Source organism: Pseudorca crassidens, chromosome 20, assembly GCF_039906515.1.
Source record: "Pseudorca crassidens isolate mPseCra1 chromosome 20, mPseCra1.hap1, whole genome shotgun sequence".
Taxonomy (NCBI): Eukaryota; Metazoa; Chordata; class Mammalia; order Artiodactyla; family Delphinidae; genus Pseudorca; species Pseudorca crassidens.
In genome coordinates, this window is record NC_090315.1 from 13,202,605 (window position 1) to 13,230,315 (window position 27,711).

The 27,711-nt window shown below is 57.8% G+C and overlaps 3 protein-coding genes and 1 long non-coding RNA gene across 7 annotated transcripts in view; 2 read left to right on the plus strand and 2 right to left on the minus strand.

The window, feature by feature from the left end:
* On the plus strand, positions 1 to 6,289 carry DMAC2 (distal membrane arm assembly component 2). Its single transcript, XM_067719776.1, has 6 exons — positions 1 to 637; positions 1,793 to 1,989; positions 3,401 to 3,481; positions 4,237 to 4,370; positions 4,479 to 4,641; positions 5,026 to 6,289. The coding sequence occupies exons 1-6, from the start codon at positions 620 to 622 to the stop codon at positions 5,204 to 5,206; spliced, it is 774 nt and encodes a 257-aa protein (XP_067575877.1). The 5' UTR covers positions 1 to 619; the 3' UTR covers positions 5,207 to 6,289.
* Positions 4,902 to 9,578, minus strand: LOC137215104 (uncharacterized). The gene is made up of 2 exons (XR_010939157.1): positions 9,546 to 9,578; positions 4,902 to 8,784 (listed from the first exon to the last, which is right to left on the minus strand). It is a non-coding gene; the product is annotated as an uncharacterized lncRNA (long non-coding RNA).
* On the plus strand, positions 8,850 to 12,170 carry B3GNT8 (UDP-GlcNAc:betaGal beta-1,3-N-acetylglucosaminyltransferase 8). 2 transcript variants are annotated; one of them, XM_067719771.1, is made up of 2 exons: positions 8,850 to 9,809; positions 10,166 to 12,170. In XM_067719771.1, the coding sequence occupies exon 2, from the start codon at positions 10,197 to 10,199 to the stop codon at positions 11,388 to 11,390; it is 1,194 nt and encodes a 397-aa protein (XP_067575872.1). In that variant the 5' UTR covers positions 8,850 to 9,809; positions 10,166 to 10,196; the 3' UTR covers positions 11,391 to 12,170. The 2 variants fall into 2 exon arrangements, with proteins under 2 accessions (XP_067575872.1, XP_067575871.1); XM_067719770.1 differs by having other exon boundaries at positions 8,853 to 9,882.
* Positions 11,982 to 27,711, minus strand: part of BCKDHA (branched chain keto acid dehydrogenase E1 subunit alpha) — an 18,945-nt gene continuing 3,215 nt past the window's right edge. The window contains exons 2-9 of one of the 3 annotated variants that reach the window (XM_067719767.1): positions 22,568 to 22,747; positions 22,373 to 22,459; positions 18,535 to 18,643; positions 16,085 to 16,246; positions 14,158 to 14,364; positions 13,894 to 14,035; positions 13,486 to 13,657; positions 11,982 to 12,441 (exon numbers count right to left, since the gene is read on the minus strand). In XM_067719767.1, the coding sequence (XP_067575868.1) occupies positions 12,271 to 12,441; positions 13,486 to 13,657; positions 13,894 to 14,035; positions 14,158 to 14,364; positions 16,085 to 16,246; positions 18,535 to 18,643; positions 22,373 to 22,459; positions 22,568 to 22,747 (1,230 nt within the window). In that variant the 3' untranslated portion in view covers positions 11,982 to 12,270. The remainder of the gene's footprint in view (positions 12,442 to 13,485; positions 13,658 to 13,893; positions 14,036 to 14,157; positions 14,365 to 16,084; positions 16,247 to 18,534; positions 18,644 to 22,372; positions 22,460 to 22,567; positions 22,748 to 27,711) is intronic. The other 2 variants (XM_067719769.1, XM_067719768.1) reach the window with 2 other exon arrangements.

A 27,711-nucleotide genomic window follows, 5' to 3' on the forward strand; every position in this document is an offset into this window, starting at 1 on the left:
AGAAAGTCTTGGTCCCATGGCAACCTCACTACTGCAACAGTGCCTGCCACGTGGTAGGACTCAGTAAATATTTGTAGAAGGAATGAATGAGTAATTCTATCCACAAGACTTCATATTGAATTTTCGCATTAAGATGTAGCCTGGAACTCCAAACTGAAATTGCCAACACATCACAATACTAGTCTTGAGATCTCACCTCTGTCCTTTACCCTGAGGTCTAACCTCACCATCTACTGGACGCTTCCCTTCCCTGACCCTGCTTTAAAGAAGAGGCGGACAGTTTCTCAACGCATCATTCCCTGTTCTAAGGAGGTAGCAAGTTAGAGGTAGAAGAAGTCCTCAGGCGGACTAAGAGTGCAGTCGGAGGGAAGGATGGTATTCCGACAGGAAGAACTGCCCACGCCCTCCTAGGGAAAGGCTGCCGAGTCCCATTTTAAGGCCCATGGCAGAGGGAGCTCCAAGCGATCCCTAAACCCGAGAAGAGTAATAAGTGTGTGCTCCTTTAAGAGGAGGGCTGGAAAAATGGAGGGGCGTGGCCATAAGAGAAGACGCCCAACCCTGAACCGGGTGGGTTAAGTAAGAAAAGACCAGCCCCTTCCGGTTACGTAATCCTAGCGAGATGGCGGCCCCCGGGGCGGTAAGTGAACGGAGCTTCTGGAGCCCCCCAATTAATGTCCGCTCTGCTTTCAGGGCCTCTGTCGGCGCCCAGGGACCAAGTAGCGAGGGGGAGCAGGGGGCCTCTCCCGCTAGGCCTCGAGTTGGGCGCGGAGACGTGTAGCCGTCGGGGGCCGGGAAGGATCGGTGAGGCTCCCAGGCCGCGGAGGAGAGAAACCAGTGGTAACCAATGGGGAAGCAGCGCGTGCGGTCCGAGAAAGCGCGCCCAGCCAATCAGAGGGAGGGATCCGACTGCGAGCTCCTGGAGCCGAGGGGCTAGCGAGAGTGGGACCTGCAAGGGATGAGGGTTTGGGAGGGATTGGCAGAGAAACTGGGATTTGAGGTGCAAGGGTAGGGAACCAAAGGTGAGGGAAACTCATGGGAGAGTTAGAAATTTTGATGGAAAATCAAAGGGATGATGGGGGGTGGGGGCAGGATCCAAGAAGTGAATTTGGGAATTCTAAGGGAAGGACCTAGGGGAAATTAAGGGGAGGATTTGCCATATTGTGGAGAGAATTTAGAAGGAATTGGGCAAAATCAAGGAATGGACCTAGAAAAACTTAAAGTAAGAGGTTGGGAACTTAAGAGGAATTTTAAGGGAAAGTAAGGATTTGGGCAAAATTATCGGGAGAACTTGGTTAAAGCAAAAAGAAATTGAGGCAGACTAAGAGAAAACTTTGGAGGGGAAATTGAAGGAAGAGTTTGGGAGCTTTAAGAGATAAGCTAAGGGTGCTTTGGAGAGAAATTAAGATTATATTTGGGGGAAAGGAATGCGTTATTCAGGAAGTCTGGTGGGATTTGGATAAAATTAAGGGGAGAATTTGTGGGACATTAAGAGTTCAGATAATAGAGGTTTTGAGAGAAAGTGAGGGCTTAGGGGGAAATTAGGGGGAGAATTTAGGAAAACTAAGACCGTTTGGCCAAATCAAAGAGAATTTAAGGTTGATTAAGGGGAGGAACTTGGGGGAAACATGGGGAAATTTTATGGATCCGAAAGAATTGGAAGTTCTAAGAGAAGAATTAAGTGAGCAGGGAAGCACTGAGGAGGGGAGATTTGGGAGCAAAAGCAGGGGGACCTGGCTGTGTGTCTCACAGGAGGCTCCAGGCTCAGCCTCTCCTCCCCTCTCCTCCTCCCCAGTCCCTTCGCCTGGTGGCTCCAGTATGGAACAGGGGTACCAGCGGCATCCGTGGCCTGAGCAGGTCAGTGGACCCGGGGGGCAGTCAGAGGAAGGGGAGGACGCTGCTCCAGTTCCTGGCTGACCACTTCTATGATGTGGAGGCTGTGAGGGAGTACCTGCTCCAGAAGCAGGTGTTGAAGGTGCTCCGGAAAAATCGGTGAGAACCCCTGGCCTACACGACCCTGCTGTTCAGGCCTCCCCAGTCAGTGCCCACCCTGCCCTTGCCACTCCTGGCAGCCCTGGGGCTTCCATTGCCAGCCTTGCCCACTTTCATCTTCGTCTCCAGCCCACACACTTCCCAAGCTCTCCGGCTCACAGACGCAACCCAACACCCATCTCTTCTTGGAGGTCTAGCTGGTACTTCAGACCTAACATGGCTTACCCTTGGTTTCCCCCGTAAAAAGTCTTCTCACCCCCAAGCCTTCTCCATCCCAGTCAACGGCACCATTGCTTACCCAGTTGTTCAGACCACATTCTAAGGAATCCCTGATTCCTCTCTTTGCATCCCTTCCCTCCACATCCAATCCATCAATAAAATACCAGAATATCCCAAATTTGACCGGTGGTCGGTCACCTCCTCGCTGTTTATAGCCTGGTCTGAGCCCTTTCATTTTATGGTTCGATTACTGCAGTCATCTCCTAACTGGTCACCTTTTGCCCCCTATTATAGTCTACACAGCAGCCAGAGGACTCTTAAGAAAGGGAAACAGATAACATTACTACTTTGTTTAAAACCCTCAAATGGGGCCTTCCCTGGCAGTGCAGTGGTTAAGACTTTGCCTTCTAATACAGGGGGTGCAGGTTCAATCCCTGGTCGTGGAGCTAAGATCCCTCATGCCTCATGGCCAAAAGACCAAAACATAAAACAGAAGCATTACTATAACAAACACAATAAAGACTAAAAATGGTCCACATCAAAAAAAAAAAATCTTAAAAAAAAAACCCCTCAAATGGTTTCCAACCGCAACTAGAATAAAAGCCAAACTCTAAGGCCGAAAACCTGGGCCCTACTGAGCTCTGAGACCCCTAGCAGGGACACCCCTCACCCCCGCTAGCTCAGTGTCCTTATTGCTATTCGTTCAACCATCGTAATTGAAGCCCTGAGCCTTTGCACTAGCTGTTCCCTTAGCCTGGCAGATTCTTACCTTGGCCTCTGCATTCCTTCCCACACTCAGATCTCTGCTCAAGTGTCACCTCTTCCAAGCAGCATTTCTTAACACCCAAGTTAAATTAGCCTCCTCTATCCCTACCCCTGACCCAAGCACTCCTGGTCTGTCCCTTGGTGTTAATTTCATCACAGAATTGACACTCTGCAATTTGTTTTTACTTCTCGGTTACCTGTTTCCCCGGTGAAATAACTTCACAAGGGCAGGGACACTTATCTGCCTTTTGATTACCACTGTCCCCCGGTGCCCAGCACTTCACAGGCCCTCAGTAGATATTTGCAGTCTTTCCTGCCTGCCAGTCTCAGTCCTGTGCTGTGGACTCTGACCCTCTCAGCTGCACTGGGGCCTGGCGAGGGGTGTGGTGTTCCCAAGGCTCACCCTCGGCTACTGTTCTCCCGGCAGGTCCTCCACCTACATCAAGGAGCGATATGGCCCCTACGTCGCAGGTGCCTATTTCATCCTGAAGCAGGGAGGCGCAGTCAAGTATGATGGCAAAGGTGTCACAGTGGGGTTGGGGGAGGCGGGAGAGCGGCTGTCTAAGCCCCGGGCTCTTCAGTCAGTCAGACAGGCTTCCGTGCGTGCCCTGGTCTCTGCCCCCTCCTGGCTGTGTGGCTGGGGACTTGTTCCTGACATCTGTAAAATGGGATGGTAGTTGTGTCTAACCTACAAGGTGCGCTGTAAAGATTCAAAGATATTTTGCAATCTGGACACTTGTCACAGGTCACAGGCTGGCTTAGCACGTGGCTCAGTCGGCGTTAGTGCGTCTTCTCCTTCCTCCTTTCCCCTCCTTTTTCTTGCCTTCCTCCTCCTCCCTTTGTTTCCCCCTTTACTTTCCTTTTTTGAAAACAATTCATGTAGGCTTCATCTGTCCCTCATCTTGGTTCCAAGTAAAATTTTCACTTGGTTTGAGCACTTCCTCCAGCACCTTCCTTAGAAATGATGTACCTGTCTGAAAACACCTCAACTTTTGCCCATCTACAAGGATTCTTGTCGTATAGCTCTTTTCTCTGTTCTCAGTAATCTCTTCGACCCTCAACTTCCAGGTATGTAAAATTGGCCAGATGTTCCATCTTCGATGGGGTTGTCAGGGGATCCAGTGAGACCAGACACGTAAAGCCCTTAGTACAGGGCCTGGTGTGTAGTGCGTGTGCCATGTTCTCTTATTACGGGGCTGGGAGTGTTCTCAAGAGGTTGGTGGCCTGGGGGACCCTGCTGACACTCCCTCTCCCCCCTTCCAGGTTTCAGGACAAGGAGTGGATGCGGCCAAATGGGCGTGGTCTCTCTGGTGAGCTCTGGAAGCTCCGGGAGGTGCCTATAGAAGCTGTTGACGCCAGCGGCTGTGCCATCACCTACCAAGGCCTGGACAACCTCTGTGAGTGGGGTGTGGCGGGGACGGGTGGAGGTGGGCAAGGTCTGCGCTTTCCCTTTCGTGGTGGGCCCCAGAAGGACCCTCAGTGCCGTCTGCCCTCTGCCCCTGCAGTGGCCCTGAAGGAGCTCCAGTCCCTGTCGCTGCAGTGTTGTCCCCACGTGGATGACTGGTGTCTCAGCCGCCTCTACCAGCTAGCCAACTCGCTACGAGAGCTCTCGCTGGCCGGCTGCCCCCGCATCTCAGAACGGGGCCTCGCCTGCCTCCACCACCTCCAGTGAGACCTCAGCTCAGGCTGGGCCCCCAGCCAGGGAGGGGCGCTCTTGGGCACTTCCCACATCCCTGCCTCCACGGTGGACCTAGAGCGTTTGCGGTGGGTCAGCACAGATGAGTGGCACAGGGAGCCTCTAGGAGGATGGGAGGACTCCTAGCCTGCCTTTCTTTTTGTTTTAATGAGACCCCAAGAAATTTACACTGTTGCAGAACCACAGTAGGAGCCAGAGGTGTCTGTTTGTAATGAACACGGTGGGTCTCACGTAGTTGAACAAAGATTTTTATTAGAAAGCTAGGGGTTAACGTGGGGGTGGGTATGCTCCCATACACCCGCTGCCACAGACACCATCCTCATGCGTGTCCTCACGCCCCAACCTTGCCTCCTCAGGAACCTCCGCAGATTGGACATCTCTCACCTTCCTGCCGTGTCCAACCCAGGCCTCACTCAGATCTTGGTGGAGGAGATGCTGCCCAACTGTGAGGTTCTGGGGGCTGACTGGGCCCAGGGCCTCAAGTTGGGGCCAGAGGAGCAGTCCCGCGACACAGCCAGCAGCCCCATCCCTGCCTAGCCTTTGGCCCCGTCCGTGTGGAGCTGGGTCTCAGCTGGGCTGTGCTGAGAGGTTAACAGCTCACCCTTCTTCTAGCTTCCAGTTGGGTTCATTCAACTCGGGGGGTCGGGCTAGGATCAGAGGCACTGGCAGGTCAGAGGCAAGAGGAGTGAGGTGGCTTGTCCCCTACCGCGGGGGTGCTCTGGCTGGCTGCACCCTGGGGTGAAGCTCGCAGCTCCTGTCAGCCTGTCAGGCAGCCCTTTCCACACCATTCTCTCCTTCCCAGTCCCAGGAACCCCCGTCTCCTGCCTCTTCAGGCCTGGGGGAGGTAAGGGCTTCTGACTGTGAGTAGCCTCAGGGAGTTGCACTCTCCCTTGTGGTGCTCCCACAGCGCGCCCACCTCTATGTCAAGAAACTTCTCTTGACTTTTGTCAGAGAAACCTCGACTTTTCTCAGAAGACTCTTGTAGGATTATCTCACTTGAGTGTGCTACTGTTTCCTGCCAGGACCTGACTGATACAGAAGGTGCTATGGGCATTTTATAGGGATGGTTCTTCCCTGTGTGGGACGACTTAAGCTCACTGCAGGCTGAAGCATCCCTGGGCCACACCCACTAAATGCTGGGAGCATCCCAAGCCCCACAGTGTTCTCGCTTATTGAGTTACCGACTCAGCTCCAAATTCAGCTGGCTTGTTTGCTCTGTGAAAATTGATCTGGGCCTTTGAAATATTTTTCCTTTGCTAAGTGGCCTGATAAGGTTTGCCAGTAGAGGGCGCTCGAGAGACGTTCCTTGAGAGAGGCAAGGCTTTTGCTTTCTGGCGGCACTCAGGAGTGCCAGCTCAGCGGCCCTGCAGCACATGACTGCCCTGCGCACCTGCTTCCTGAAGCGTCAGGTGGTCAGCAGCTTCCCCGGCACCCACCACCCCTGACCTGGCAGTTCTATAGAGCCTCCACTGACGCACCTCCCTGTGAATGCCTCTCCACCACACCCCTGAAGGTGGATTTCCAGTAAATTCCAAGGCACCTTACCAATGAATCTCCCTCCTTATTTCACTTTGCTGTGAAAGTCATTAATTCTCTATATTAAACTTTTCCCTGTTCAAATTACCGTATGGTTTTTCTTCTCTCCAGACTGGATCCAAACTGCTAGAGCACTGGCGTTTGGAGTGTTCCCAGAGATAAACACACGAAGATGGGATCTGGGGCTTGGCTTCATCCCGCCTTTGGCTTGAGTGCATTGCTAAGCTCCTCGGCAGTGGGAAAGGAGACATTAGAAATCCATGGGCTAAACGTCCATCGACAGACGAATGGATAAAGAAGATGTACATATATACAATGGAATATTAGCCATTAAAAAGAATGAAATAATGCCATTTGCAGCAACATGGATGGACCTGGAGATTATCATACTAAGTGAATTAAGTCAGACAGAGAAAAACATCATACGATATCACTTATATACAGAATCTAAAAAAAAAAAAAGATACAAATGAACTTAAAAAACAGGAACAGACTCATTTAGAGAACCAAGCTTAAGGTTACCAGGGGGGAAGGGTGGGGGGGAGGGATGGACTGGGAGTTTGAGATTGACATGTACACACTGCTATATTTAAAATATCAATAGATAGGGAATTCCCTGGTGGTCCAGTGGTTAGGACTCCCGTGCTTCCGCTGCTGAGGGCGCAGGTTCAATCCCTGGTTGGGGAACTAAGACCCCACAAGCCGCGTAGTGCGGCCAAAAACATTTAAAAAATAAAAAATAGATAACCAACAAGGACCTAATGTATAACACAGGGAACTCTGCTCCATATTCTGTAATAACCTAAATGGGAAAAGAATTTGAAAAAGAACAGATACATGCACATTAATCACTTTGCTATACACCTGAAACTAACACAACATTGTTAATCAACTATACTCCAATATAAAATAAAAATTAAAAAAAACCCAAAAATCTAAGGCATGCAACCGCATCACGAAAACGCTATTGCCTGGGGTCGTGATGAGGTGCCAACTGAAGCCTTGTGCCCTGGGAGGCCCTATGGCTGCTGCACTTGATGCTGTGGCAGTAATGACAGTTCTAAAGATAGGGCCAGGCAGATTGCCTGGAGTGCCCAGCTCAAGTCACCCCTTCAGAATTGGAAAGCTCCCATGGCAGTCCCCCACCGCCCCCCAAAGTTCTTACTTGTAGATACTGCTGAAAATACAACACAACATTTGGGTTTTCGAGTTGCTGAGTTATGACAGTTGAATTCCCAGTCTTGACAAGTTTCTCATAAGAAAGTGAGGGCACTGGTAAACAGTGGGATCCAGAAATCTGGAATCGGGTCATCTGGTTGGACCCAAAGGAAAGATGATCTCGAACTCCCAAGTCACTGGGAGCCTCCCTTACCCGTGTGAGGAGACCACCAGCTATCCTGCTCACAAGCATTCCCTGCTGCCACTAGACCCACAGATGCCAGGGGTCAAGTCTCAGCACGCTCCAGAGGACAGGTGCTCACTACGACCCAGAAGGGAACTGCTCTTACACTGAAGGGCAAGACTTGCAGACAGATGTAGAGTCACCTCTGGGGAACCTGCACAGCAGTGGGTTCTCAGGGTGTTAGGCCAGTGGATCTTACACTGCATGGGGCCAAGTTCACCGCTAGGAGGGCACTTACTAGAGCTTCTGGGTATAACAAGTTAGCCAGTGCAGCTGGCGTGGTCCGGACAGCTTGCTTAGTTGGCTGGCCGGCATTGGGACTCAACAGTGACCTGCAGTTACTAAGGCGAGAAGCCAGAACCGCCCTCGCATAATCTGGAGAGGGAGATTCAAAGGCTGGGGGAGACAGGAAGGTGGGGTGCTCCGCTTTCAGCCCGCACACCCACCCGACCGCGCTCCACAAGAGGGCAGCTCTTCAGTCATTCTCGACGTTCCACTTTACCTTCCGGCTGCCCAGCGGTTTCTCTCTCCTGACTGGAGCATTTGCAGACTGAGGTACGCGGCAGCTCGGCCCCCGGTGGAGAAACCTCCGCGCCCTGGGAGAAGCTAGATGAGCCGAGTCGGGGGGGCCTGGACGGCCCCACCCCGGCCTGGGGAGAAGAGGGCTTGGAGACCCCTTCCAAGGTTTCTCAGGGCCCGGCCCCAGCCCCCTCTTGCTTTTATTCCATCAGTATTCCCCACCTTCTCCATACCCTCGTCCTCCATCTGGTCCCATGGGCTCCATTATTCAATCCTGGGGAGAGGGAATCCGCTAGACAGATGATCAGCTGCTGCTGCCCTGTCCAGGACAGGGTTCCTGAGGTGATCCGGGCAGTTCCCAACCCGGGTGGGGGTGAAGGGGGTCAGGCCGGGCTCACTGGGGGGCCCTGCGTCCCAGCCCAGGCTCCAGGAGCTCTGGTATGAGGCGGCCCCACCTGCCTGCCACCCCAGACAGCTGATGCAGCCCAAACAGCAGACGCCTCCGGAGGGCTGTGACGGAAACACCGGCAGACACCCTCTCTGGTCCCGGGGGGCCGGATGGGAGTGTCCCTGGAATCACCATGCCTGCCGCTGTCGGCAGAGCCAGGGCCTCAGGGCGTGGCAGAGCCAGGGCCTCAGGGCGTGGCAGAGTCAGGGCCTGCGTGTGGGACCAGGGAGGGAGGGAGGAGGCACAGGGGTCAGCGCAGCTCCAGGGCTCCTGGTGCCCCCCACCGCCCCGTTCACTGCCCTCTGGCTTGGCCCCCCCTCCCCCCACCCCTTCCATCTGCTCCTCCCCGGCTCCTCTCTGGGTCTGGCTGCCTCTGCCTGGCTCTGGCTCGGTTGGCAGACTCCCTGCTCTCTGCTCCCACCCCGTCGTCCCTCCACCTGCCCCTGCACATCTCTCCACCCTCCCCCACAAGGGCTTCCCTTATCTCTCGCCAGCTGTCTCCACCTTCCCGTCCTATCTCTCTCTTCTTGCAGCTCTCTCCTCTGGGCCTTCCTGAATCTCTGCCGCCTGTCTCCTCCCTGCCTGCCCCCGGGGTCTCCCTGGCTGTCTCTTCTTTCTCTGCAATGTCGGTCTCTGCCTGTATCCCCTCCTTCCCAACAGCCCCCTTCCCCATCCCCACCCTGACTCCGGGCCACACACCCCCACCTCTGGCAAGGTCACCCATGCCCTTTCAGCACAGTCACACACACACACACACACACACACACACCCTCCTCCCCCGGCCAGGCCCTGCCCCTGGCCTCCAGGCTGGCCACTTCAGGACTCTGCCTGCCCTTGGGCCATTCTGACACTTCCCAGCCCCTCGGCCTCACCCTCCCTTGGACTCTCTCCCAGGCCCCCTGGTTCTCCCCTCCCCAGCCTGTCAGCTCCCGGTCTCTGCAGCCACCCCTGCACCTTTCCCGCTGTCTCACCAGAAAACCAGCCCCAACACGCCACAGCCCCATCCCTCAGGTCTGCCTCCTGTCCTCCCCCCTCCCCTCCCTCAGCCCCGCCCCGGTCCCTCCCGGCCCCTGGGGCCCTCCCAGCCTCCCACAGACCGGCTGGGCTGGGCTGGGCTGGGCTGGGCTGGGCTGGGCTGGAGAACAACAGTGCTGGAGACACCAGCGCTGCCGGACGAGGGCAGAGGGCCGGCCCAAGGCCCAGGGCGCTGGAGCTGGCCAGAGCCAGACCCAGAGGTAAAGGGGAGGGAGCCGTGCCTGGGGTGGGGACTGTCGGGCGAGGAGGTGACCCCGGTGATACTGACTCCTGGTAAGGGGGATGAACTGGGGGGAGAGGGAGGTTGGAATGGCGGAGTCCCTGGTCTCTGGGGTGCAGATGGGGAATAGGTAGCCTCCCAGGTTTCTACGAAAGTAGAAGGAGCTAGGCTGAGTGGAAAGAACAGGGTGCTGGAATGCGAGTAGAATAGGGATTCGTACAGGGTCGTTGGTGGAGGGCTGGTTTAGGGTCTGAGATTACGAGAAGCCCTGGAGGGCTCGGCAGGGCCCGAGGGCCCGCCCCTGCACCCCAAAAGGCCTCTGTGGCTCTTTCGCAGGTCCCACAGCTGCCCTTTCCTGGGCCGGGTCATGCGCTGCCCCAAGTGCCTTCTCTGCCTGTCAGCACTGCTCACACTCTTGGGCCTCAAAGTGTACATCGAGTGGACGTCTGAGCCCCGGCTGGGTAAGGCCTACCCGGGACCCCGCAGCACCCCACCAGGCCCCACGCCAGCCAGCCCCGAGCCCACCCTGCCGGCTAACCTCTCGGCCCGTCTGGGCCAGACTGACCCGCTGCCCTCGGCCTACTGGAACCAGCAGCAGTGGCGGTTGGGGACCCTGCCCAGTGGGGACAGCACCGAGGTGGGGGGCTGCCGCGCTTGGGGAGCTGCCGCTGCGGCCGAGATCCCCGACTTCGCCTCCTACCCCGAGGACCTCCGCCACTTCCTGCTGTCGGCAGCCTGCCGGAGCTTCCCACGGTGGCTGCCCAGGGGTGGCGGTGGCCAGGTGGCCAGCTGCGAGGACCCCGACGTCCCCTACCTGCTGTTGGCCGTCAAGTCGGAACCAGGGCGCTTTGCAGAACGACAGGCCGTGAGGGAGACGTGGGGCAGGCCGGCTCCCGGGGTCCGGCTGCTCTTCCTGCTGGGGTCCCCGGCGGGCGAGGGGAGGCCTGACCTAGGCTCGCTGGTGGCCTGGGAGAGCCGCCGCTACAGCGACCTGCTGCTCTGGGACTTCCTTGACGCCCCCTTCAACCAGACGCTCAAGGACCTCCTGCTGCTGGCCTGGCTGGGCCGCCACTGCCCCAGCGTGAGCTTCATCCTGCAAGCCCTGGATGACGCCTTCGTCCGCGTCCCCGCCCTTCTGGACCACCTGCGGGCCCTGCCGCCCAGCACGGCCCGTGGCCTCTACCTGGGTGAGGTCTTCACCCAGGCCAAGCCCCTCCGGAAGCCTGGAGGACCCTTCTACGTGCCTGGGTCCTTCTTTGAAGGCAGCTACCCAGCCTACGCAAGTGGGGGCGGCTACATCATCGCGGGCCGCTTGGCACCCTGGCTGCTGCGGGCGGCGGCCCGCGTGGCCCCCTTCCCCTTCGATGATGTCTACACCGGCCTGTGCTTCCAAGCCCTGGGCCTGGCCCCCAGGACCCACAAAGGCTTCCTCACGGCCTGGCCGGCAGGCCGCACTGCTGACCCCTGTGCTTTCCGTGACCTGCTGCTGGTGCGGCCCCTCAGCCCCCAGGACAGCGTCCGGCTCTGGAAACAGCTGCGGGACCCTCAGCTCCAGTGCTGAGACTCGGAGGTGGGGCGGGGCGGGGAGGGCAGACCTGGCCTGGGCCTTGGCGCCAGCCCCTTGCTCAGCCTCTCTTTCTAGGCCTCGGTGCGAGGAAGGAGGTCCTGGAATGGAGGCTGCCCGAGCCCTCCCTGGGCCTCCCCAAGAGGCGACAGACTGTTTCCGTCTTTCAGTTTCTGAGGCCTGGAGTCGTCGTCTCTGTCTACGGGGCCTGGAGTTGTCGTCTCTGTCTATGGGGCCTTGAGGCAGTTTACGGAGCAAAGCTCAGCTGCACCCTGACCTTCACACCAGACGCTCTCCCCACCCTTACTGGGCAAGGCCGGCTCCGATGGCCTCTCGGTCACCTTGCTGGACACCAGCTTTGACCCGTTCTATGGGAGACAAGAGGCCATCTCTGGAGGACCCCACCCCCATCCTGTTTGCTGAAGCTGACCTTCCAGCTTGCAAAAGTTTCTGGAGGAAGAAGATAGCTCAACAGCCTTGGCCTTATTTATCTCAACTGGAGAAGCATGGGTGGTCCCAAACCAGTCATGCTGGCCTCTCCTCCCACATCCCCAACTCCAGGAAACAGAAACCAGAGGTAGCAAGAAGCCAAATGCAGAGACATAGTTTATTCACTACCTGCTGACCACCTCTCACTCTGAGTAAGTTCCACAGGCTGACCTGCCACGTCCACCCCCAGCCCTGAGGGGCTTCCAGTCCTGGAGGTGCCCTTGCCCAGCCCCTGGGAGAAGACCCTGTAACTAAAGGCGAAGAAGGGGCTGACCAAGGCCCCACCAACGTTAACAGCATGGAGAGGCAGGAGCCGCCCCAAGTGCTGCCCTGGCCGCCTCTGCCCTCAGAGGCAGAGTTGGCGTAGGTGGGGATGGGCCAAGTAGCCTCACTTCTCGAAGTGATCCAGGGGGTAGTGCTCCCCATAGGCCTGGAGGTGACGGGCCAAAGACTCCTGCTGCTTGCGGAGCTGGGTAGGCATCTCCTGATACACATCTGAGAAGAGCAGGCTGGGGCTGGGCTTCAGCTTCCGCTCGGCCTGCTCAAAGGCCTCCATCACCTGGGGGACAAGCGGCAGTGGGCAGGCAGCCGACCTCTCACCCAGGAACCTGCTTCCTACCTGTGGGATCCTGGCGAGGGGTTAACCCTCTGAGCTTCAAGTTCCCACGTGGACAATAGAAATAGTGGTGACGGGCTTCCCTGGTGGCACAGTGATTAAGAATCCGCCTGCCAATGCGGGGGACAAGGGTTCGAGGCCTGGTCCGGGAAGATCCCACGTGCCACGGAGCAGCTAAGCCCGTGCGCCACGACTACTGAGCCTGCGCTCTAGAGCCCACGTGCCACAACTACTGAAGCCCGCGCGTCTAGAGCCCCTGCTCTGCAACAAAGAGAAGCCACCACAATGAGAGGCCCGCACACCGCAACGAAGAGTAGCTCCCGCTCGCTGCAACTAGAGAAAGACCGCACGCAGCAACGAAGACCCAGGGCAGCCCAAAATAAATAAATTTAATAAATTAAAAAGAAAAAAAAAATAGTGGTGACAACTGATGTCCCAAATCCCAGCATCTCCATCCTTAGCAGAACCAGGCACTATACTAAGAGTATGGAATCGATTCAGCCTCTCAGCAGCCCTAAGAAGCAGGCAGCTCAGAGGTGAGGAAACCGAGGCACAGAGAAGGGACATGCCCACGATGCCGTGGTCAGGGGCAGAGCCAGGAAGCACATGCTGCCCGACACCAGGGTCTGCCCTGCCCACTGGGCCGCAGTGCTTCTGGTGTCTGATGACCAGGGCCGAGGAGGGCAGTGCACAGACTCTGGCGGACACTTACACCCCATCTGGATCAGATGCAAACCCTCAGACAAGCTCCTGAGGTGGGTACCCCAGTATCCCTCTTCAGAGGCGGAGGAGCTGAGGGCAGAACACGGCTAAGGTGCACGTGTCCTGGCATCATGACATTAGAGACATCACCAGGGTTATCCCCGAGGCTGCCAATTCAATGGCCCCCAACCCCCAGCCTCCCCATCCTTCCAGGGTTCTCCGTGACACACCATCCCGGAACACGACCCCTGGGGTGGTTTCCAACGGAGGGTGGCCCTTCCTCACCTTCTTGCGGGACTGCTTCCTCCAGGCCTTCTCCTGCTCATCGTCCCACCAGCCACAGCTCTGCAGGTAGTGCCTCAGCCGGGAGATGGGGTGGTCCTGCTTGTCCCAGTAATTGACCTCGTCCACTGAGCGGTACGCTGAGCTGTCGTCGCTGGTGCTGTGGTGCCCGATCCTACCAGCGGGAGGGGGACCCAGGGTCAGGCTGGCGCCCCTCAGGTGAGGGTCAGGAAGGAACGGGGGGGACTAGGGGAGAAGGCGGGAAATGGAATAAAGGCCGGAAGGGGCTACACGGTGCAGGGCAGTGGGGTTGTACCGCGGGGACGGTGATCCACGTGGGGGAGGTGCTGAGGACAGCAGTGGTCGAGGCTGGGGGCCGACGGGGGCGGAGGCAGGGGGCGCGGCAGGCACCTGTAGGTCATGGCCTCAATGAGGAAGGGCTGGTTCTCCGCCACGGCCCGCCGCCGGGCCTCCTTGGTGGCGTTGTACACAGCAAACACATCATTGCCATCCACGCGAATGGACAGGATGCCGTAGCCGGGGCCTCGAGCCGCTGTAGGGACAGGGAGGCAGGTCAGGCCCCAGGGCTCAGGTGAGACAGGAGCAGGGAGTGGGGCGAGAGGGGAGGAAGGAGAGGGAGCAGGCAGAGCGGGGAGCAGCCCCCAGGGCCCGTACCGATGCCATCCCCGCGGTACTGCTCAGAGGTGGGCGTGGAGATGGCATAGCCGTTGTTCCGGCAGAAGAAGATGATGGGGCACTCGAGGGTGGCGGCGAAGTTGAAGCCGGCGTGGGCGTCCCCCTCACTGGCCGCGCCCTCTCCGAAGTAACAGATGATGACCCTGTTGGCGTTGGCCCGCTTGGCCGCGTAGGCTGCCCCCACCGCTGCAGGAGCAGAGACACGCATCTCCCTGCACTCATACCCTCCCTGCGTCCACACCCTCGCACCCCAACCCGGGGCTCCGGCCCTCAGGCTAGCTGTTGCCAGGCTCTGAGGGGAAAGAAAACACCTGAGCCGCCGCCCCCCCCAGAAGCTGCCCCGCCCACAGTCTCCTCCCGTCGGCTGACGGCAGCTCCATCCTTCCATCCTTCCAACTGCTCAGGCCACGAACTTCAGCATCTTTGACTCCTGACTTTCTGTCACGCCCCCATGCCCGCTCGGCCTTCAAAGCGGAGCCAGAATCCGACCCCTTCTCCCCATTCCCTAACCTCTCCCTGGTGGTCCCAGCCCCACCTCTGGCCCGAGCTGCCTCCTCCCCAGCCCCCTGCTCCTCCCACCCAAGCTGTTACCCTCAGGGCAGCAGCCGAGCCGGCAGGTGGTTCTGCAGCGGACTCCTCCCCCTCCCCCAGCTCGGGGCCACTCTGGGTCAAAGTGTCTTCAAAAGTCGACAGCCTGAGACCCCACCTGTGCGCACCCCTCCCTCCACACCTGCCCCACTGGCTCCTCCTGGCACCTCAGACACGTCACCGAGCAGGCACCCGCCTCCACATCCCTAGTGGCTCCCTCTCTCACCTTCTGGTCTGTACTGTCACCTGGTGACAGCTGTCCCCACCTTCCCCCATCAAGAACCACTCCCTCTCAGCTTTACTTTTCCCTGTGGGCCTTGTCACCCCTGACACACTCCATGTGTTACTTCATCCTGTTTATTGTCCGTCTCTCGCACCAGTGTCAGCAGCAGGAAGGCTGAGGTTTTTGTTGCCTCTGTTCAAGGCACCTAGAATGGCACCCAGCACACAGCATGGACTCCGTACACTGGCCAACTGAGTGACTTAACTGGTCACCCAAATGGAAGATGAGGGCCAGGCCCCACCTTATGGAAAGCCTACGAAATGGAAATCAGTGAAAATGCTACCTCTTCCCAGAAAGCTGCCCTGTCTGCCTCCCACCTCAGACACAAACTGCTCCTGCTCCCAAATAGAACACACCGGGCGAACGTGCCCAGGGCCCTCTGACATGCCAGGCACTCTAAGCCCTGTACACATCAGTTCACGTGTCTGCCCTGGAGCAGACTGACCCTTGACCGAGTGCAGGCTCCACAGGGCGGGGGCGGGGGCTGTCCACATCCCTGTCTTTGCACTGTGTGTGTGGCCACAGCCCTCCCCCTGGCGGGGCTGCTTCACAAGCAGTCACCTTTAACAGAAGCCACACCAACTGCGCTAAGCATCGTGGACTTGCGGAGTAAGCTTTAGGGGAGGCACTCAGGGCAGGCAGGACAGGGCCGGGGTGGAGAACCCAGCCTCTGGAGCCACATGGTCCACGATTTGAGTGCCTCTTCTTCTTGCTACCGGCCGGGTGACCTTTAGTAAGGAAGCTGGCACACGCTCAGTCCCACGCAGCTGGCTGTGCCGGTGAACGGACACAGGCTGGGCACAAGCGTGAGAAACTGACAGCGTGATTGTGCTCAAACCTGCCGAATGGGGCGAAGATGCCACTAGAGCCCTCCTGCGAGGGTCCCAGACAAGAGGGGTCGTGTAAGTCTAGAGCCCAGGCCAGCGCTAGGACCGTGGCGCCACCAGGAAGCCCCCGGAAGGGATGGGGGAGGCTAGGGCCCGAGCAGGGTAACGACGTCAGACTGTGTGTGCGGGCCGGGGCGTGCATCCTCACCCTGAGGGATCTGCGTGGCCAGTGGAGAGGAGATGGTGACGAAATGGCGCTCCCTGCAGCCATAGTGGACGGGCATCTGGCGCCCCTTGCCCAGGTCGCTCACGTTGCCGTAGCACTGGGCCATGAACAGTTCCAGGGGGTAGTTCCGGTACATGAGCACGCCTGGTGCAGGAGAAGGCAGGGTTACCGTGGCGGGTGGTGTGCGGGACAGGCCAACCCTGTGAGGGCCCCTGGGCCAGGCCCTTCCTGCCCGGGACCCATTCCGCTGACTGTCCTACAGCAGGGAAGGCGCGTTCGGATGCTCATAGGGACCAGGCGGGTGCAGGAAGCAGGCGGGCAGAGCAGAAAGCACAGGCCTGCCTCAAGACGGAGGCTGCTGTTCAAACCAACCGACCTCTGCCCAGGGAGGCAGGTGGTCCAGCTTTTCAAAAGGAGCAATCCAGCGTGCTTTTTTTGGTAGGGGCACTAGGGGAGAGGAGGGGAAGCTACCTGATTTTTAAGAGTTTCCACTAATTCATCTACTTAAAAAAAAATCATCATATGAACCAAAAAGAAGTATGGGCCGTGCTCACGACCTGTGGACTAGAGAGGAAACATTCAAACCTGCTCATGGCAGTAAAATCCTTTCTTCAAACAAAACCCTGGTGGATGCCCACCTCATCATCAAAGGCGCCACAAGGCCGCGCCTCTCTGACGCGAGCTTCGCACTAGCTGGCTCACACAGCTGGTGGGGCTGGCGGGGGTCCCTTGCGGCCGCTCCAGTGGGAGGTGGGCAGGGGCCTCCACTCTGCTGTGAGGGGAACCGACACAGGCTCCAGGGCACTGAGGACAGCTCAGTGAGCGCTACCGTTCTCAGTGCCCTTGTTCTCCCCACTTCACAGGAGACACAGAGTCGCATGGGGAGTAGCGGCCCAGTCAGGACTGGGACAAGCAGGGCCTGCCTTTCCTCCTTGCCCCTCACAGGACGGGGACAAGCGGGGCCTGCCTTTCCTCCCTGCCCCTCACAGGACTGGGACAAGCGGGGCCTGCCTTTCCTCCCTGCCCCTCACAGGACTGGGACAAGCGGGGCCTGCCTTTCCTCCCTGCCCCTCACAGGACGGGGACAAGCGGGGCCGCCTTTCCTCCTTGCCCCTCACAGGACTGGGACAAGCGGGGCCTGCCTTTCCTCCCTGCCCCTCACAGGCGCCTCGGATGTCTGGATGCAGGGCCTTCCATGACCCTTGGCGCAGGACGGCTCACTCCTGCAGAGGCGGCTGGGGCCCAAACAGCCTCCATGTGCAGAGCCCAGCGGCCGCCTGTAACTCCAGGACCCTCGCTCCAGGCCCTGCTTGGAGCCCTCCCCAGAGAGATCCCCTCAGCAGAAACAGTGGGAAGCGCTTAGCAAACGTGGCAGGGGCCTGGCTCGCGGCCCAGTGCCCAGGCAAACCTAATGATGCGGAACCACGGACAGTATCACAGGGCATCTGCTCCCCTGGAGCATGTGTGGTGGGGGGGTCTGGTGCAGCTGAGACAGTAGATAGTCTGAGAGCAGACTGGAAGGCCGTGCTGGTCCCGGGAGCGCTCTGGGCAGCCTGCCTGGCCAGGCCACACCTCCCCACTGAAGAGCTGTCCCCGGGTGAGAGGCCTTGGTCACGACACCGCCTCTGACTCCGAGTGCTCACCCCACGCCAGGCCCTGTGCTGAGGGCTTTACGTCATCTGCCCTCTGAAACCCCTCAACAACCGTCTTGGGAGGGTTCACTGTCTCCCCCAGTAGATGAGGAAACTGAGGCAAGGAGCAGTTAAGCAACCTGCCCAAGATCGTGCAGCACCTGACAGGAAGGGTCAGATCTGGCTCCCCTGCTGGGCCCCATACCAACAACTGCTGTGGAACCCCACCCTCAGCTCCCCGGGCTCACTCCTGCACCCCCAGTCTCTCCTTAACACTCATCCGTTTTCTTCATTCCTAGTCGTCGCTCCTTCCATCCTCTCCCTCATTCACTCAGAAGTTAGCCACTCCCAGGCTGGAACACGCCCACCCATCTGCCTCGGCTGTGGCTGCGTGAAGGACACGGCACCTGGGAAGAGGCCAGCTCGGCCTGAGCTCACTGCAGGCTCGCGGCAGCCCCACAGCGCAAGGGGTTGCCATCCCATCATAATCTCTATTTCAAAGATGAGAAAACTGAGGCTCAGAGAACGGAAGTGACTTGCCCAAAATCGAACAACTGGTCACCAGCAGGGCATGGAATGGTCAGGAGCACAGGCTCTTAACTACAATACTGCCAGGCCTCCGCGGAGGGGAAGCACCCTTAGGCCTCTCTGGCAAGGTGCCGTTCCTAGAAGAGCACATTGGTAACTGATGTGGGCCTCGCCTTCGTAGCAGGAGGGACTGGGCCTGACTAGTCTCGATGGGGACCACAGACCCAGGTCCCTGGCACCTGCTCCACAGGGTCGGGCCACGGGCAGACGTACCTGCCTCCCGGTACTGGCCAAACACCAGGTCCGTGCTGTCCAGGGCTGCTGCACTCCCCACGTGCGTCCCCTCCTCACCATAGTTGGTCATGTAGAAGGATATCCGGCCCTGGGGGTGGAGGAGGGCCCAGCGGGCAGGTTCAGTTAGACTGGGCAATGCCAGAGAAACATCCGAACACTGACCGACTTCCGACCACTCTGTGGTTCAACAGATGCTTCCTGGAGGCCGGCTCTGGGCCAGGCCGCGCTGGCGTTCCTGCCTTCACAGAGGAACCGCCAGGTTGGTTACAGCCAGGGTGATGGGGCTGCGTGATGGGGGCTGAAGGGGTACCCGCCCCACTGTGGAGGGGCATCGAGGAGCGATGCCTATGCCGAGCAAAGGTAGGGAGGGTGGAGGTTTCCAGGCAGAGAGAACAAGAAAGGCCATGAGGTCAGAAGGGCTGGGACACAAAGTGGGAGGGGTGGAGAACGACGAGGAGGGAGAGAGAGGCAGGGAACGACGTATCCGGACTTTACCCTGAGGACGGTAACCGCCAACAGTTCTCAGGGGAGAGATGTTTTAAAAATGTCTCTCAGGCTACCACGTGGGAACGGATGGAGGAGACAGGAACGAGTGCCAAGCGCCAGGTGGGAGGGGGCGCGGCCTGGCCTGGTGGTGGCAGGCGGCAGGGAGAGGATGACTGAGAGTCTTGAGAAGCAGAGTGAGCGGTGCAGGGAGCGGCAGTCCCTGTTGGTTCGCTACACCGGTGCCCAGGGCAACTCCCTTCTCCTGAGCCCCCTAATCCCAGAGCCTGGAAAAATATGTTCCCAGCCTCCCTTACAGTCAGAAGTGGCCACAGGACACAAGTTCTAGGCAGAGAATTAAGCGGAATTCTGCTTTTGCTTTCTTGATAAAAGAGGTCACTGCAGCTGCTGCCGCCCCTTCCCTCCAGGTTTGCACACAGCCATGAAGCCTGGACCTGTGGCAGCCGTCTTGTGAACGTGAGGCAAGAAGCATGGGCCGAAAGCCAAGTCGCCCACGATGGTGAAGCAGAAAAGAAGTCTGGGTGCCTGACGGTGGTGCTGAGCGGCAGAATGGATTTCTAACTAAATACCTAAGGGCAGAGTGAATGAAAGGGGAAAGTGATAGTGAGGGGGTGGGAGGGGACAGGGAATACCAGTAGGTCTCCAGTTTGGGCAAATGGGTGGAGGGCGGTACCGGCACTGAGAAATGGCCTAAGGGCGGAAGAGGAGCAGGTCCGGGAGGAAGGTGCTGAGCTCAAGCCTGGATGGGCTGAATTTGGTGAGGGACACCCAGGGTGAGAAGCCAAGCAGATCGGGGGCTAAGAGGTGAAGTCTGGCTGGAGATCCGGGAGGCCTGGCACAGAGATGGAGGTAAGCAGGACTGTATGTAAGGTAAAAATGGAGCCAACCGGGTCAGCAGCTGCAGGACGCCCTGTGCCCAGGCCTCATGTGTTCCGCAGGGGCCTCCTGTCGCAGGGGGGGAACCACAGATGAACAACACTTTCTTCCAGGTGGGGAGCCAATTGAAAGCAATGAGTGGGGCGGATGCTGGGTGCTGAGGGCCTGGCAGGGCTGTCGAGGTTGGTGTGGGGAGGAGTCTGAGGGGGGGCCCCCTGAGGAAGCAGGACCTGGGCTAGGGGCAGAGGTCCCTGGTTGCCTACCCAGTATCAGATCCTCTTTTCTAGCAGATCTCATTCCACCACAGACAACACCTGCCCGGACTAAAAGACTACTTTCCCAGTCTCCCTTGCAGCTGGGAGTGACCGATGAAACGTGTGATGTTTTTTGGTGGGACTGCCTGGAAAGTTCTATAAATGTGGGTGTGGGGAGACAGCTGGGTGGTGCCACGTTTGACCTTCCACCTTCCTTCTGCCTCCTGCCTGGAGCGAGGCGTGACGGAGGGGGCTCCAGCAGCCATTTGGTTTATGAGGGGCCCTGGAGGCTAGAAGCCAGTGCTGGGTATCCAGTGACATTGTGGTACCACCACACCAGCCCTGACCACCTGTTTTCACATTTCTTTCATGCAGAAGAAAAAACCTATTAATCTGTTTAAACTACTGCTTTTATTTCTGTTGGGATGGGGCCTGCTGGGATAACCCTAGCTAAGGAAGGCTGAAACCTGATGGCTGAGCTGATCTTACTGAGTGTTCCCTGTGTCAGCCAACGGGCGAGGGGCTTTACGTGCCGGGTCTCACAGAATTCCAACCCCCACCTGGTCGGGTGGGGTGGGGTGGGTTCTGTCGTTATTTCTATGTTTTAATACACTAAAGAAACCGAGGCAAAGACAAGAAAAGTCACCTGCCTAAAGTCCCATTTCTGACTGGACCCACGTCTGCCAGGTTCCAAAGCCCCCGTCTGCGCAGACAACCCAGGGGTCAGGAAGGAGCCCGGCCATGTGAGAGAGTGTGGGAGGGGTGGCCTGGCACTGAGGCCATGCAGGGGGGAGCAGATGCCCCAGGCCACAGTGAATGGGAGACGGGGTGGACAGGAAAGGCAGGTCTTGATTCTGTGGACGGTAGGAGCCAAGGGAAGTTTCTGGGCAGATGGAGAACCCACACGTAGTGCTCCTGTGAGCAAGAGAACCAGGGAGCTGGCTGCCCGCCTGACCTGCTCGGAATTGTCCTCAGTGGGCCTTGTGCTTTCAGTGCACAGTGGGGTCACAGGGGGGTCACCTGGGGGCCTGATACAAGTGCAGACTGCCAAGCCCATCCCCACTCCTGAGGACGAGCCTGCCCAGCATTCTTCCCACTTTCCTAACAGGAACCCCATGCTCCTGCTCTCTGTCTCCGCAGCCTGGGAGGGACGGACTCCAGGCCTCTGCGCCCTTGGTTCCTGGGGATGGGCACGTGGCCCCGGCTTGGCCGGTCAATCACATGGGCTGGCTCAAGGGGGGGTCTGTGACCAAAGCCTGGCCAATAAGCATCAGCTCTGGGCCTTTTGCTGGAACATTAGGGACCAGACATTCTCTTTCCACTGCTAAACAGAAAGGATAATAATTGCAAGACTGGTATCCATGACAAATGCCAGTTTCACTGTTCCTAAGGCCACTACACAGGCCACCATCAATCCTCACAGCAACCCCATAAAGTAGCTAGAGACGAGAAAACTGAAGCACTGAACGGCTAAGCAACTTTCCCAGGGCCACAAAGCTAGAGAGTGACAGAATGTGGACTCGAACTGCAGTCTAGCTCCACAGCCCGTACCCTGAACCCCTTCTCTGCCACCTCTCCATGAATCTGGAGCTTCCAGAGACCACCGCAGCTTGAGAATGAAGGAAGCCAAGGCAAAGGAGAGCCGAAAAGACACTCAGAGAGAGAAACATGTCTGAAAACATGTTTTGAGCCCGCTGGGTCCAGCTGTGCCTGAAACAGGGCCTTATGGACCTGCAGTTAGTCGAGTCACCCAATTCCCTCTTTGCTGACACTGCTCTGACTGGGTCTCTGTCAGCTGATGCTAACACAGCTGAGTGCCCCACCGCAGCACAGTGGACACGGGCACTCCCGGAAGCACCGAGAGCCACGCTGTTTCTCAGGACTGTGAGCGCCTGACAGGAAGGGGAGTCCAGTCTTCTCCTGCCTGCCCTCTCCCAGCACAGCTAAGCCCCCAGCCCAGCGTACAGCAGGCTTTCCGTGATCTGGTCCACCCTTCTGCCCTTGGGCAGGACCCTCCCACCCTCTTCCTCCAGAGCCCCAGCAGAACCCCAAGAACTCTAAGGACCTCAAGACAAGGATCTCCACTGCACTCCCTCCTCCTTGCGAGCTGTCTTTTGGCCCAAACACAGGTAGGGGGACCTCAGGTAACCCCACGCCCCTCTCCCCAGCCCGTGCCCACGCACCTGTCTCTGGGACTCATAGAGGATGCGGTCCATGGTGTTGAGCAGCGTCATGGTCTTGTAGAACTTGAGCACCTTCTCCTGGGGCAGCTGCAGATGGAGGCACAGACATATGTGGGCCAGTTGGGACCAGAGGGGAGGAGACGGGCAAGGGGCCTGGGCGTGGAGGCACGGGGTTGGGGGGAAGCGGCCTCTCACGTGGGGATCCTCGCTGGGGTTGATGATCTGGCCCTGCCGGTCCATGACGCGGTAGATGGGGATCCCAGAGATGACATTGGGCTGGATGAACTCGAGCTTGTCTATAAACTCCGCCGAGGCCCCTGGGAACTGGGGCTTGTCATCCAGGGATGAGAAGTGCTGCTGCTGCCTCTGGGGATGCTGCGGAGAGAAGGCGGGGGAGAGGGGGGAGCAGACACCCATGTCAGGAGCAGCGGAGGCTCTGCAGGCTCAACCCCGCAGCGGCAGGCAGCACGGCCTGGTGATTAAGCCACCACAGCCGCGGTGGACTCTGGGGCCTGATGCACAGGGTCTGAATCCCGGCTCGGCCACCTTCCCAATGTGTCACACGTTGGGCAAGTTCGTACAACTGCTTCGTGTCTCAGCTCTCAGCTGTAAAATTGGGGTGAAAAATCATAGTATCTATCACACAGGGTCGCTGTAAAGGTTAAATAATCTAATAAAGTGGCAGGCAGCTCAAGAACCAGTAGCTATTATTATCAGACGCCCAAACTCCTCACCCTGGCATTCAAGGCCTCGCCAGGGCTGACCGCCGCTACCCCGTCCTCTCCATCTCCCACGGCTACCACAGACACACACACACCGCTGCACAGCGACCTCCAGTCAGCCAGAAGGGCTCTTTACTGACCCCTTTACCCACAAGGAGGCCACCCAGCTTAGAGCTATGTCTGTGAGCCCTTAAGAGTCAGCCTGCCAAGTTCAAATCCCTTGCTGAGTGACGATGGGAACGGGACTTCCCCTCTTCAAGTCTCCCCTTTCTCAACCTGTAAAATGGAGAACACCGCATGGAAACGTTGCGCGGCTCAAACAAAATCACGTGTATAGAACGGCGAGCAGAGTGCTTGCATGTATAGTAAAGGCTCAGAAAGATGCCGATCGTCGTTTCTCCCACCGCATCTCTTGCTCTCGTCTCTGCACCAGAAGCCTCTTTCCCCACCGCCTGGCAAACTGCTCCACACACTTTACCACCCTCTCCACTCCAGTTCAGGAGCCCAGACTGACTCATTCAACAAATATCTGAGCACCTGCTTCGTTCCACGGCCTGTGCTGGGTTCCGGGGACCTAAGAGAGGCAAGACACCTGTCCCTGCCGCCCAGCAAGGAAGACAGAGGTTCAACAAGTAACGCTGAGCGGATGAGGGTGATGCGTATTCTCCCAGGAGAAGCCATGGGGTGAGAGCAGAGTGGAAAGAGGGTAAGGCTCCCCTGAGGAAGTGATATGAGAGCTGGGACCTGAAGGATATCTAGGGGTCAGGGACAGAGCATTTGAAGCTGGGGTAACGGGACACACAAAAGGCAAACAGTGAGCAATGGCATGTCCCTTCTGGACCTGGGAAGGAGCCCCGTGGAAAGCATCACACCCCCCCGGCTGAGAGGAGGCCTGCTGGGGAAAGCCCGGGAGAAGCCTACACATGCACCAGGAGGGGAACCAATTCCATTTCTCAGCACTTGAGCTAGAATGCCCTGAACTAGGCTGAGCACTGCAACAGTGCCCCTGCAGTAAGCCTTTGCCGGGCACCAGGCTGAGGTCCGCGTGCAGAACCCTCACTGAGTCCTCAGAGCACATCCGTGAGGCAGAGTATGTACTGCTGCCCTTCAGACGAGGAAACCCAGGTTCAGGCAGGTAACATAACCGCCCTGCACCAGGCCCCAGGGCTAAAACAGATAAGTCAGGACTGGGCTTCCAACCTGGGCAGGGCTGACACCCAGACCCCGAAACCCAGGCCCCGAACTCCAGCTGCCACTGCTGGCCCACTTTGCACACATCTGCATCTTTACTTTCCACCGGTCGCCAGGTTCCTCTCAGCTCAGTAACTGTGGCTTCACTTCCAATAGGTGCTAAAGAAGAAAGTCTGGGCTTGTCGTGAGCTGGATCTCACACACGGGTGCTCAAATGTGTTCCCCGCCCTCCCTCCTTTAATTGCGGCAAAGAGTCCTTCCCGGGTTCCAGCAGGGGAACGTGAACCTGTGTGCGTTTATCTGCATTTGTGATTGCGAGGATATAAAGGAAATTATACTCCCAACGGCAGGGCGGGCCCAGGCCTGACAACAGCACGGCAGCGGCCCAAGCGGCCCAACTCTTGCAGACCGTGCTTCTGCCTTCTGAGCGCTCACGCGGCCGGACCCTTCCATTCACCTGGAGGATCCATTCCTCTCATGTGTATCTCCCACACACATCACAAGCTCCAGGGAGGCAAGAAGCATGTCCACAATGGTTTACAGAGCACACACTTCAACAGCCAATTACTGACCGAACGGATGAATGAGCGGTTAAGTTCACTGGCTTAGTTAGAATCAGACTGACCTGGATGACCTGGGTTCCAATTTCTCAGCTCACTGCACAGCCCTCTGCAAAACACCGTGTCTCTGAATTTCCTTATCTGCGAAAAGGCTGCAGAGGGCTGCTGCAGAAAGTTCCTAAGGCACACGAAGGGTTCAGCAAAGGCACGGGACACGTTACATGCTCAAAAATTGGTAGAAGAGGAAAAAACCCAAAATCTAGGGTCAGGAAATGGGAAAAAGGAAACTGACTGGCACCCTGGGAAGATGGGGAAAAGAGGAGCTGGGGAGAAGGGCTGACTGCATCTCAAGACTGTATTGTAATTCCAGACCGAGGCCCCAGCGGACACTCCAGAGACAGGCTGAGACACGGGAGATGCCATCTGGGGAGGGGCTCTAGGACGGAAGCCAGGGGCCAGGAAGACAGGGTCATGGGGCTCCGAACAAACCCTGGTGTCAGGGCAGGACTGTCTGCCTCCAGAGGCTGGAGAGCTACAGTCAGGGTACACTGATGCCCCCTGTACCCTGGAGTTGGGCTTTGGCCGTGCCCACTCTTCCTGGGCCTGTAGAGATGAATGTGGTACCTACCCCACGGTTACTGTGTTGATGCCTGGAGCTACCAAAGGGATCGGCACAGTGCCTGGCCCTGAGGAAACGCTCCATAATGGGAGTGGGCGGTAAAACGCCTGCAGAGGGAATGTGTGTCTCCACCCATTTTCCCTTCTTTTCGGCGGGGGAGCGGGTTTGTCCTGGTGGCAGTGACCTACAATGGCAGAAGCTGCACAGATTTACACAAAGCCTTGAAGCCACGCTCTCTCCTACCACACAGGACACAGACGCCTGTTCTGGAAGGCCAAGGTCTGCCCCACACGTACTGGGGTGGCCCCTCCTCGAGCCACTCCCTACGGGGCCACAGTTAAGGGCAGGGACTCTGAGCTGACTGCTGCCTTCGGGAGTGTAAGTACAGCTCCCGGAGCATCAGTTTCCTCATGTGTAAACCAAGGGCGGTATGAGCATCTATCTCACAGATGGTCCTGATTTTTTTTTTTTACAGTGCTTGTTTTTTTTTAAAATTTATTTATTTATTTTTGGCTGCATTTATTTATTTATTTATTTTGTTGCTGTGCGTGGTCTTTCTCTAGTTGCGGCCAACAGGGGCCACTCGTTGTGGTGCGCAGGCTTCTCATCGCGGGGGCTTCTCTTGCTGTGGAGCACGGGCTCTAGGCGCGCAGGCTTCAGTAGTTGTGGCATGAGGGCTCAGTAGTTGTGGCTTGCGGGCTCTAAAGTGCAGGCTCAGTAGTTGTGGCACACAGGCTTAGTTGCTCCACGGCATGTGGGATCTTCCCGGACCAGGGCTCGAACCCACGTCCCCTGCATTGGCAGGCGGATTCTCAACCACTGGGCTGCCAGGGAAGCCCGGTCCTGAGGATTTAAAGAGCCCCTGGGTGTACAGTGCTCAGCCCAGTGCCTGACACGTAACAAACACTCTATAACTATGACTAGCTAACAAGTGTACTTGATGACTGTAGCGGTCAAACAAGTCATCATTGAATATTTGCTCCAAGTCAGGCCCTGAACTGAGGGCTGGGGACAACGGGGAGAGACGGATGACAGACACTGAACACACAAGTCACAGTCAGGAGGGGCGATGTCGGAAGAGGCAGGATTGCAGAGAGGTTAGTTAACACACAGGCAGGGTAGGATGAGGGCTGGAGAGCCAAGCGGCCTGTGTTTGAATCCTGGCTCTGTCCCTTTCCAGCCACGTCACCTTGGGTAGGAGACTGTCTCCCTGAACCCGCGTCCCCTTGTGGAAATAAGAGTTTCTATTTCACTGGCTGGTGGTGAGGCGGGTATAAAGCACCTGCTGTAGATCGAGTAGGAAGACTTTCACTAGCTGCATCACATGCAGCAGGAGGAAAAGCTTCCTGGAGAAGGCGGAGCGAAGCCGAGGCCTGAGGGACGAGCAGGGGTGAGCCAGGCAGAGGCTGGGGGGAGAACACGTCAGTCCTTGGGAAGGACAAAGGCTCTGAGGCAAGAGGAGAGATCCTGGCACCCTGGAGACCACCTGGCTGTAGCACGGTAACCACAGCAGTTAACTACGTGCCTCGGCGCCACACCAGGCACCTGCTGTATGGTGCCTGTGACTCACTGAACCTGCACGGCACCCAGGTGAAGCAGGCGCCATGACCACACCTCCGTACCACACAGGTGGCCCCAAGGCTCAGAGGGGTTAGGTGACTTGGCCATGACCCAGGGAGATGATGCGCAGCGGTGTCAGCATCTGAAGCCAGGCAGCCTGCCCACTACAAGGCAGCTGGAGAGAAGAGCGGGGTCCAGCCCGGGAAGGCTGTGTGGATGGTGCCAGGTAACCGAGTCCTCGGAAGCTAGGACAGCTGAGGCCAGCCAAGCCTGCTCTCTCTCTGGAGTCTGAGGCGCTCTGCCTCAAAGAGTGCAAAGCTGACCCTGGCTTTACTTCCAGCTCAGGAATGTCAGTGACCTCATCAGCGGCCTTCCCTTCCAGGGGGATCCGGCTGGGGAGGCCAGGGAAGTGTGGAGATGCGTCAGGCTTTCTCTGGCCTCAGGGACCCGGCGGCTTTAGCAGCACTAAGCTCCCCAGCCACTGAAGATGGGAAGCATCCTTTCCCTGCATCAGTCAAGGCCACGACAGATTCACTGTTCCTGGGGCAAAGCAGCCGCCGCCATTTCTTGAGCCCTTACCGAGCACATGGATGTACGTGTGCTTCCTAAGAGCTGCTTCCTTTCACCCTCAGCGTATCTCTCTGAGGGAGGTACTGCTATTGTCCCTGTTTTACACATTGAGACCGG

Coding starts and splice junctions, on each gene's coding strand:
- DMAC2 (XM_067719776.1), top strand. Junction 4,371..4,478: donor CCAAGGCCTGGACAACCTCT/GTGAGTGGGGTG, acceptor CTGCCCCTGCAG/TGGCCCTGAAGGAGCTCCAG. Junction 4,642..5,025: donor GCCTGCCTCCACCACCTCCA/GTGAGACCTCAG, acceptor TTGCCTCCTCAG/GAACCTCCGCAGATTGGACA.
- B3GNT8 (XM_067719771.1), top strand. CDS start 10,197: ATGCGCTGCCCCAAGTGCCTTCTCTGCCTGTCAGCACTGCTCACACTC.